At 31.0% G+C, this 11001-nt stretch overlaps 2 protein-coding genes across 4 annotated transcripts in view; one reads left to right on the top strand and one right to left on the bottom strand.

The window, feature by feature from the left end:
* Positions 1 to 827: 827 nt before the first annotated feature.
* Positions 828 to 10368, top strand: Ars2 (arsenic resistance protein 2). 3 transcript variants are annotated; one of them, XM_018552039.1, is made up of 16 exons: positions 828 to 931; positions 1284 to 1428; positions 1665 to 2009; positions 3360 to 3554; positions 5190 to 5256; positions 5350 to 5591; positions 5699 to 5883; positions 5957 to 6082; positions 6180 to 6421; positions 6574 to 6714; positions 6792 to 7037; positions 7117 to 7287; positions 7413 to 7675; positions 8032 to 8307; positions 8507 to 8656; positions 10201 to 10368. In XM_018552039.1, exons 2-16 carry the CDS (start codon positions 1310 to 1312, stop codon positions 10268 to 10270), a joined length of 2838 nt encoding a protein of 945 aa, XP_018407541.1. In that variant the 5' UTR covers positions 828 to 931; positions 1284 to 1309; the 3' UTR covers positions 10271 to 10368. The 3 variants fall into 3 exon arrangements, with proteins under 3 accessions (XP_018407541.1, XP_018407540.1, XP_018407542.1); XM_018552038.1 differs by lacking the exon at positions 10201 to 10368 and adding an exon at positions 8877 to 9266; XM_018552040.1 differs by lacking the exons at positions 828 to 931; positions 1284 to 1428; positions 1665 to 2009; positions 10201 to 10368 and adding exons at positions 2036 to 2163; positions 8877 to 9266.
* The window catches only part of LOC108783470 (uncharacterized), a 40652-nt gene continuing 39861 nt past the window's right edge, over positions 10211 to 11001 (bottom strand). Inside the window, exon 10 of the transcript XR_001941023.1 lies at positions 10211 to 10264. The gene's annotated coding sequence lies outside the window, so the exon portion shown is untranslated. The remainder of the gene's footprint in view (positions 10265 to 11001) is intronic.

The raw sequence follows: 11001 nt of genomic DNA, 5'->3' as shown, positions 1-11001 counted from the left end.
AATTTATGTACAAAATACAATTTTTGAAAACAGACATTTTTAATCTATTATTAAAAAAAGACAATCTCTTTCTTATAGAGTCGCAGTTTTACCGATTGTTATATTAAATTTAATATATGAGAACAAAATTAAACAAACTGATACTCAAATTTCAACAAAATACTAAATTTCTATAATAAAATAAGTTAGATTTAATAATAAAAAGCAGATAAAAGCATACATTATCAAAAGAACACAGAAATCATGATGTCATCGTGATCTTATTCGTCGCTTATAAATGACAAATGAAATCATTACGACGTGTCCTATGATATCATTATGACTCTGCGTTCTATTTAAACCATTGTGATTACATTCCACAACCCAAGAAACATATTAATTAAGTGGAAAAATCAAAATGACTTTATTTTAACGACGTAAAAATCAAAACGATGATTATTTTATTACAAAATGACTAATTAAGAACCAAAATTGAAAGTCATTTTGATTTTTGTTAGTTTTTATATATTTCTTGGGATGCATTAATATTAAATCCTCGAACGCGCGCGCGCGCGTAGAATACGTATAGCGCACGTCAATATTGTATAATATTAAGATATATACAATATAATTCTAAATATATTTAGAATTATAAACTTTTTCTTAAAGATTTCAATAATGATAAAAAGCGGTCTCAAATACTTGCGTGACTATTCGCGCCTCCCCCTGATTTAGAAATTTAAATTTCCTGCGTTTGTGCAACGGCATCGATTCGAGACGCGAGAATCGATTGATAGCGAACTGCAGCGCCAAGTTCACGTAGGTGGAGACTACTGGCACTACTGGTGAGTTGGTGACGCAGTTCCCGGTAATCCCGGTGAATTTCTTTTTACGTTAAAGAAAAGTTTTTGTTCGTTCATCGTAGAGTGGCATCGTAGAGTGGCACGTACACGTAAGTGAAAAAAATAATCTTATCAACTTCTACTATTCACCTTTATTATACGTGACGACTGCTTTTCCAAACGAAACGCAACGATAAAACACGTTGGAATGCGACAATAATTGTTTCCATCGCGTACTTTCCGGATAGAAAATTTTTCGATTTTAACACTTTAAGTGTCGAGAATTTAGATACTCGCTCGCACTGAAGGAAGCTCCAATCGTCGCCAATTTTTTTATTACGACCACATAGGAAAAAAATCATACACATTGCATTAACTATAAGACTATAACTTTGCACCTAACCCTATTCTCAAGCACGTTGAACTACTTGTGTACCTTCTTATTGTTACATGTTATTTCAGATATAAAGATTTAGTACCTTGCTAAGATGGCAGATTCTGACGATGAGTACGATAGAAAAAGACGTGATAAATTTAGAGGTGAGAGGACTGAGTCATATTCACGAGAGCGCAGAGACGATCGTAGGCGTGATGACTGGGTCGATAGGTAGATAATGTATTATATGCATCTAATCTTATTGCATTATTGTAACTTTTATAGGCAACAAATATAAAATTTTTATTTTTTTTTTCTAATCTATTAAAAAATCTATGCTGTATCTTCTTATATCAAAAAGAATTGTACATAATATATAAGCTGCTTATATAATTTTTTGTTATGCTTTTTTTATTATGCTATTTTTGCTATTACTGTTCTAGTTATACTGATAGTGATTCTTATAGAGAATGGTCCAGTCGCCCTAGGCAACGTCCAGATTATCGAGAATATCGAGGTGGTGGAAGTGGAGGTCGTGATCGTTACAGTCCTGCTAGATCTCAAGATATGGGACCACCTATGAAAAGAATGCGATTTGAATGGGACGACAGGCCGAGATATGGACATGAATATTACGGTGGAAGCGGTAGCGCCGGTGGTGGCGCCGGTGGTGGAGGTGGTGGTGGAGGTGGTGGTGGTGGTGGTAGTGGTGGTGGTGGTGGTGGAGGAGGAGGAAATTCTTGGAGCTCAGATAATTATGCCTCTCCTCACCATGGCAACCATCACTATGGCAGCCATAATAATAGTAGCAGGTTCGTTTGTTTTGTTATAACCAAGTTTGATCAAGTCTTTTCTGAATTTTGTTAGACTCTTATGACAAATATAATAAATGATGAAGAGAGCAGGATTTATGAGGATTCCGCCAAAACGGAGTCGTTTGACTCCAAAATTATTAGCTAAATTAAGGTATTTACATTTATAAAATGCAAAACCCTCACTAAACGCAGAAACCTATACAATTATTGTTTCTCTTCAGAAATCTTCTAGAAATTTCTATTTAAAGAGAAAAGAATATATAAATTCCTATTTAATGACAAAAATATTAATGCACTAATGTTTGCATTAAAATTATCTAACTAGCTATATAATAGTTATATAAGAACAAACATGTTGTATGGTAGATAGACTATTGTATTATAAATCAATAGTTATTATGTTTATATATATTATATACAGGGAATGGAAGTAACTCGTTACTTGTAACGAAGTTACAGTTACAAGTTACTTTTTTGGTAACTTTACTGGTAACTGCGTTACTTTCTTTTTTTGGTAACTGTAACGGTAACGAGTTACATTTTTTGGGTAACGGTAACGAAATTTACAGTTACTTTTGTCGTTACTTTGCACACGATTGAACACGGTTCGATTGGATACATGCTATTTACAGCGCTTATCAATAAGACTTGAAAGCCCTTAGACATTCGGCCGTATGATTCAGTAATTATTTTACACTTCTATCTTCTATGTAATACATAGGACATACAAATATTTCAGTTTGCTGCATATTTTACAGGTTTTAGAATTACAAAATTGTGTTTAAAAAAAATTAAAAAATAAATTAAATAATAGTAAAATGAGAATGGCTACGAACCCAAAAGCGAAACAGTTTAAAAGACGATGACAATAAGTGTGGAAACGTCGTTTGTTTTTATCTTGTTTTATCCATGTTGTTGTTCTAATATATATTTATACATTTAATTACATTGTCATCGTCGTTCTTATCGGAAATAAACTGTTTCATTTTTAGCTCGTAACCCTTCTCATTTTACTTTTATTTAATTTATTATTTGAGCCATTCTACATTGTTTTTTTTTTTTTTAATAAAACTATATATATATTTGTCAGTATTACATATAAAAAAAAATGCAAAAGTACATTTTTAAATTGATTTTAAAAAAGTAACGGAAAAGTAACGAAAAGTTATTTTTCAAGTAACGGTAACTGTAACGAGTTACTTTTAAAAAGCGATAACTGTAACTGTAACTAGTTACATTTTTTACTCGGTAACGAGTAACTGTAACTAGTTACTTTTAAAAAGTAACTTTCCATTCCCTGATTATATATTAACATGCACAGTATATTTTTGATGTAATTGTTTTCAGTCGAGAAGTTGCAGGAAATTTCAGTAATTCAAATATTGAGACCCAGCCACCCATGATGTCATTCAAAGCATTCCTTGGTACCCAAGAAGATACGATTACTGACGAGGAGGCGATTAAACGTTACAACGAGTACAAATTGGAATTTAGAAGGCAACAGCTCAATGAATTCTTTGTCGCCCATAAAGACGAAGAATGGTATATTAATTCTTATATTTGTTTTCATACATGTATATTTTGGGGATTGCATCATTATATTATTTAGGATTGAACGATTTTATCATAGCATCTTTGATAACAAAATAGAATTTATTTTTACAATGGCTAAAATGCTATTTTTTTATCTCATGAATTATTGAACAACGTTATTAAAATCATAATTATATAAACAATCAATACTTTTGAGTAATGCCACTGTAGGAAATCAGTCAGGTGGAACTCCGTCCATGCATGTACGTGGATACATGCCTGGAAAAAATAGAAGACGAAGATTTATAATCTTTGATAAATTGCAGATACAATATATTGTAGCTAATTTCAAACAATATGACCAGCTTTGTCTATCCCTACAGCAAATCGCCGCCATCGTCTTATACCTTGGGTCATCTTGCTCGTTTATTTTCTCGTACGATATTTTATGAATTTCGCGTCTCGCGCATCGCTGAAGACATAAGGTGCCTGTTAGGTAGCTAAATAGATTGCGAGCTGGGCGCGCAAAGCCCAAATATTGCTCGCGTAGGCCGCGTTCTAAACCCGTTATTTATTTTTATATTCGAGCATACACTGTCTTTGTTGATAAGACTATGTCGAAGAGAAAACTGAATGCGAGTAGAAATATGACTACAGGTGAGGCTCTACTCTGAGTTGATATTTCCGACCATATTTAACCATTTGAGTGCCGAAGATAATCATAAAAACTTGTGCAAAAAATGCCAAGGAGCACGTTCGCGCGTTTTCTGTTGCATATTAAAAAGTATCATAATAAATATCATAATAAGTAAAAATAAAATTACTTAGTATATATAGTTCTCTATACCTATGTACAGTTCTTTATCTAATTTTAATAAATTGAAAGAAGACATTTTGCGATTGTAAAATTTAATCAAATTCTGAGAATTGTAGTACAAACTAAGCATATTATCAACTATGGCATATTATCTTACTATGGCATTTATTAGCACTTTTTGACATGAAAAATGAGCAGCGCGATCGCGCTACATGGCACCCGAAATATTTAAGGTATATTTTCGAGCATTATGAATACAGATTTTTAAATTATAAAACAACAATTCAAAGTTAATTGAAACTTGTATAACTCAAGAAATTTTTTATTTATGACGATCTATTTCTACAGAATTATAACTTTAAAACTTACTAATGTTTCATTTTTCACGTGGGTACTTTGTTTTATGCGCGCTTTGCTGTATATAAATGTAACATTATGTAAGTTATAACTTATAAAATAGGAAATATACATGAGGGAGGGATTATAATTGATATAATATGATACTGTAAAATTTTTACTTTATGGATATATGCATGTGCATGCATAATATGAGGAAGTAAAACATATCTGCTTTTTGATTTTTATCTTTTATGTTATATTAAAAAATTACTTTATAATGTTTTACATACCTCATATCTGCATATCTCATAAAAAGATCTATATTTTCATCCGCGTTGCCTTTCTTAAATTACAGAACTAGCTGCATCTCTAATACGTATGTTGTTTCTATTCTGGATTTGTTTAATATCATTATATGTATAAATATATGATATATAAATTATTTCATGAATATCCATTTATCGCATTTTTTTTCTCTTGATTGCCAGGTTTAAAATAAAATACCATCCTGAGGAATCAGTAAAGAGGAGAGAAGAGCAAGTATCAGCGCTTAAGGTAACTACAATGCAACACCAAATTTATTTCCTAATTCTACCATTAACATATTTGCCCAGTTGACAGAAATCTTAAATTTTATTTCTATTTTAGAAACGCGTGGAAATTTTTCTGGAATTGCTAAAGTTAGGAGACATAGACAAGGTGTCTGTTGATGCCGATCAAGCGGATTCATTGCTGCATCTTTTAGATGCAGTGGTTATTAAACTAGAGGGAGGAACAGAAGAAGATTTACAGATTTTAAATGTGAAACCATTTAAGCTTATAACTAAAGACGTTCTGAAGGAAAAGGAAGATCAAAAAAGAAAATCTACAGAGAAGAAATCTGAAAATAGGTATTTTATGATATTAGATATTTTGGGAAAGATAGATTAAATATGAACAGAAATAATGTATTAGTACTGTTAAATAACATTAATTATTGTATGAACTTTATTTTTAGCGAGGAAAATAAGGTGGACGACTCACAACATGACGAGAAAGACCTCAAGAATGATCAAAATGCTAATATGGAAGCTGAAAGCTCAGTAAAAGATGACGATGCAGTATCTGACTCTAACAAAAACAAGGAAAACGAAGATGAAGAAAGTAAAAATTTAAAAGAAACTGCTGATAATGATAAGCCTCGTATGTAAAATATTTATTTTATATAGAGATTTTTTTCATTCGCATATATACGTTATAAACTATTTTATTACAGCGGAAAAATCAGAGAAATCAAGAAAGCGTAAACGTACCGATAGCAATAGTAGCAGCAGTAGCAGCAACAGCAGTAGTTCCTCTGGTAGTGACAGTAATAAATTAGATACACCGAAAGCAGAAATGCGTAAGTATAATTAAATTTGTATGCTTTGTGAAAATGTTAAATTGTCATTAGAATAGTATATTCGTATTTGTTTTTTGTAAACCAATTGTCATTTCAGCTGTCAACGTGAAGATAGAAGCTAGTAATGAAGATGTCGATGAAAAAAACATTAAAGTAGAGAAACAGGAAAGTAAAACAGAAATGGAAGCAAAAAATAATAAAAAGTCTACAATTGAACCAGAAGCAGTAATCGATTTAGCTAGTGAAGATAAAGAGAAAGAGCCTAGAGCTTTGCACAAAACCAGTAGCATCTTTCTTCGTAACTTGGCGCCGACCATTACCAAGGCAGAAGTCGAAGCTGTTAGTTGAAATATTCTTAATTAATAAATCCTGTAAAAGCTTTTGTTAATATTTAAATAATTTACATCTTTATTTTGATCTGTCTTTTTGCATCAATAATAAATACCGACATCTATAATGTAATACAATTATATAATTTGTTTATTGAATAGATGTGCAAGCGATTTCCTGGATTCTTACGTGTGGCTATAGCAGATCCACAGCCGGAAAGACGATGGTTCCGTCGTGGCTGGGTTTCGTTCGAGCGTCAAGTGAACATCAAAGAAATCTGCTGGAGTTTAAACAACATTCGAGTAAGTTTACTCGTATCTGCATTCATTTAAAAAAAAAAAAGAAACAGATACTTTTAATTGCTATATCTCTTACATAGCTACGTGATTGTGAGCTTGGTGCAATAGTAAACAGAGATTTATCACGACGTATTCGATCAGTCAATGGTTTAACATCTCACAAGCAAATAGTCAGACATGATATTAAACTTAGTGCCAAAATTGTTCACAATTTGGATAATAAAGTGGGATTATGGAGGGAAGAAAAAAAAGATGACAATACAATAAAACAGGAAGAAAACAAAGAAAATACAACCACTCAAAGTAGCAACGAAGTTGAACAAGCTGTAAGTAAAATTGCATTTATATATGTTATCGATAGAAACGAAATGTGTCAATTATATAAAATTTTACATGGTATTTTAGGCTTTCGGATTGTCATCTAAAAATCCAGTATTGAAAAACATAACAGACTACTTGATAGAAGAAGCTTCAGCTGAAGAAGAAGAATTACTAGGTATGTCAGGTGAACAAGAGGAAGGTCAGTTAGGCGGCGATGGAGATAGTTCAATCGAGAGAGATCCAGTTCTAATTGAGGTAAATTATAAACTTAAATAATATGGTGGAAGATCAAATCATAGATAATAATTTAATGAAAAAAAAGTACGTAATATATTATATTTTATATTCATTAATAAAATATAATATGTTCATTCTCACAGGTATTAGACAGATTAGTGTTGTACTTACGGATTGTTCATTCCGTTGATTATTACAATCACTGCGAGTATCCAAACGAGGACGAGATGCCAAATAGATGCGGAATAATGCATGTGAGAGGATGTCCACCCACTGCCAAGGTCTCAAGTGCAGAATTATCGGAATATTGTCGCAACTTTGAAAACAAAATGTCTGCTTTTCTACAACCAGTTGCTACTTTATCTAACGAAGATTTCGATAAACTAGGCGCAAAAAATGCTGAAGCGTATCCTTTTCTTCTGTGTATTATTAATTATTATTATTATTATTATTATTATTATTATTATTATTATTATTATGTTTAAATATAATATTGTACAATATAGAAAGCATGAATCTCTGAAAAATTGATGAACCACAGTTGTCCAAAATTTTTGGTATTGACGTATATCGGTATTGATGCATATACAATATTATTTTCTTCTTTTTATCTCAAGAAAAAGAAAGGCAATAGGAATAAACGCTAACACGCCAGTAACCAAAATTACACATCTTTGACACTGATTTAACTTAATCGTCATTTTTTCAGATTTATACTTTTCATCGTTATTTAAATAATATTTTCTTAATATATGTAAATAGCGAAGTCGAAAAATTTGTTCAAGCCAATACCCAAGAATTATCGAAAGACAAATGGTTATGCCCTCTTAGCGGGAAAAAATTTAAAGGACCTGATTTTATCCGTAAACATATCTTCAACAAGCATTCTGAGAAGGTTGCTGAAGTGAAAGCGGAAGCTGAGTACTTTAACAATTATTTAAAAGACCCAAAAAGGCCTCAGCTTCCTGAGCATCCTGGCAACAAGGGTCCGTTAAGAGAAGGAACACGGGACAATTTTGCGCCATATGGTTGCAGTTCGTAAGTACAAGAATTACTGGTAATTAAAAACACTTGAGAAATAAATGCTATTGTTATCACGATATATATATCGTGTGCGTGCGTGCGTGAATGTGTGAATAGTGTATATAGTATATATAGTATAAAAATGCGATTTGATCCACTTTTGTGAAATACTATCAACGATAACATTGAAATAACATGAAATAATGTCATTAAGGTACTCAACGCAAACATCCACAAATATTTCTAGATTCGGAACTTACAGTAGTGGATTTGGCAGTAACAGAAGCAATTATGGTTCTGGTTATGGTGGTGGATTTGGATTTAGTGCTCCACGATCTAATCGTGGCGGATTTAATCGAGGGCGGTAAGACAATACCTTTTTTATGTTTCAATGCGATTAATAAAATCTGCAGAGAAGTACTTTGAGATAATCGCATGGTTGAAGAATTTATAAAGAGACTACACAACATTTAATTTTCTTTGATACAAATTATATTGAGTTGAGATAAGATTGAAGACATCGATAGCCTAATCTTGGCCCATTCGAGTTAATACATTGAACATGGTGATACAATGTTTTACAGGGCTGCTCCGGATACTACATCAAGACCTATTGTTAATTATAATGACTTGGACCAGCCGGACATGGACTTGTTTTAAGTTTTGTCAAAATCTCGCGAATAATTTCAGTTCATCATGAGATTAAGCAATTATAAAAATGCTAATACCATTATAGATTCTCTATGCTATGTACTCGATCACGTAAAGCCCAATCTACAATTGCGTAAACGTAGTTGTAGTTGTAAGAATTGACTAATCACAGTTGAATACGAGGAGAATGTTTGACTGTCATTGGTCAATTCTTATAATTACAACCACTTACAACTACGTTTACGCAATTGTAGATCGAGCTTAACACACCATTAAAAAAATGAAATGACAAAACTAATGCAACCGAAAAATTACTACAAAATTAGCACAATTTTTTAAATGTTATTTATAATATAAATGAAATTTATCTAATGCGCATCAAGATCCAATATTATATACTTAAAAACAAATGGAAAAAGAAATCTACATGTGCATGTGTGTATATTCAATATATACACACTGATTAATAGAGAGCGCGCGCACGCGTTTTTTTAATTAAATATACATTTTTAAAAATAAATATAAAACCAAAATATAAAAAAAATATGATTAAAACCTATTTGAGCTTTATTTATTATAGAAAACAGACGCATCTCCGGTGCATTTTTTTTACTTATAACTAAATAAATAAAGCCTATTACCTATGATATTTTTAAACTCTATAATCTCTTGAAATATTAACATGTGATAAAAAAATCATCCTATATGTAACTTTTATACAAACGTACAGTCCGAGCTAAAATGAATGCAAGGATCTATTGATGCTGCAAAAATTTATAATATGAATAACAAATAAACCCATCTGTGTGTTACTCTAACGACTTGTTATTTTATTTTGTCCCATTTCCGTTTAAACCTTATGTCCGGTTGGTCGTATGTCATGGAAAATCCTGACGTTATATGTCAGTAGCCATTATATAATATTACGTGTAACATGAACAAAAAAAACGAATTTTTAATTATTATTTTTAATATTGCATATGTGCAGTCTTTTAACCGACTTTATTGTATAGCTATTGTGTATGAGAGGAAAATTTTAATTTTAATGTACACACATCTTCCAAACATATAAATACACATATACATTATACATATAATAGAATCAACAATAAATTTACATATACTTTTAATAATTGTTTTATTTATATATTTTATTGTTATATTATTTATCTTGTATGTTAGTTGTTTTGTATATATATGTATATATGCAATAATATCGATTTTTATTTATCACTTTTCTAATATTTAATATTGCAGTGGTGATTTTCGACCAGTCATACATTATCGAGATCTCGATGCTCCGCGGGAACCAGACGAATTCCTGTAGGATGATTAAAAGAGATATACTGATCGATATAAAATATATAGATGCTGCTTAGAATCACTTGAAACAGCAATTTTTTTTTTTCTGTAATGTAAGTCATTCACTAGTGTGTACACATTGCATACCTGTGTACATATATATATCTACAATTATTAATTTCTAAAATAAAATTAGTTGTAGTAAACATGTATGAATATTCAATATTTTATTAAAAAAGAGGCTTTTGAGGGAAGAAAATGTGTTACACACATAGTTTATATACAAAAGAATAAAATTCGAAACATTAATCAAATTGAGTGAAAGAGTAAAACATCCAAATCAAACTATATATCATTCATAATTCGTGACAATATTTGTGTATATACGATATGAAAATCTTAAGTTATAATTGGGCCTTGGCAAATTTTCATTCATAAGTCGTCATTCAATCTCAATATTTGTCAGTGAAACGGTTTCTCGAGATAATTAAGAAACATAAATTGATCGATTCCCGTCAGAGTTACAATAGTGTAACTGGACAACGGTGTATCTGTATAGACAAGCAAACCATGAATCGCAAATAGTAATAAGAATCCTTTCTGCCGACCAACAAATTTCGTTTATCTCATATAAATTACAAATTATGTGTAGCGTATCTTAATATAAAATACATTATATACTTTATGTATTACTTGAATTTTGTAGTGTTTTTAAATAAGTAGATTTAGATAACAAAATGTGTGTTACATTAAATC

Source organism: Cyphomyrmex costatus, unplaced genomic scaffold (assembly GCF_001594065.2).
Source record: "Cyphomyrmex costatus isolate MS0001 unplaced genomic scaffold, Ccosl1.0 scaffold152, whole genome shotgun sequence".
NCBI lineage: Eukaryota > Metazoa > Arthropoda > Insecta > Hymenoptera > Formicidae > Cyphomyrmex > Cyphomyrmex costatus.
This window is presented reverse-complemented; position numbering and strand designations above follow the sequence as displayed.

Bases quoted from the DNA above. Each gene is read 5' to 3' on its own strand.
- Ars2 (XM_018552038.1), top strand. From the start codon at position 1,310: ATGGCAGATTCTGACGATGAGTACGATAGAAAAAGACGTGATAAATTT. The intron at 1,429-1,664 runs GTAGATAATGTA...TGATTCTTATAG, and splicing joins CGTGATGACTGGGTCGATAG to AGAATGGTCCAGTCGCCCTA. The intron at 8,657-8,876 runs GTAAGACAATAC...AATGTTTTACAG, and splicing joins GGCGGATTTAATCGAGGGCG to GGCTGCTCCGGATACTACAT.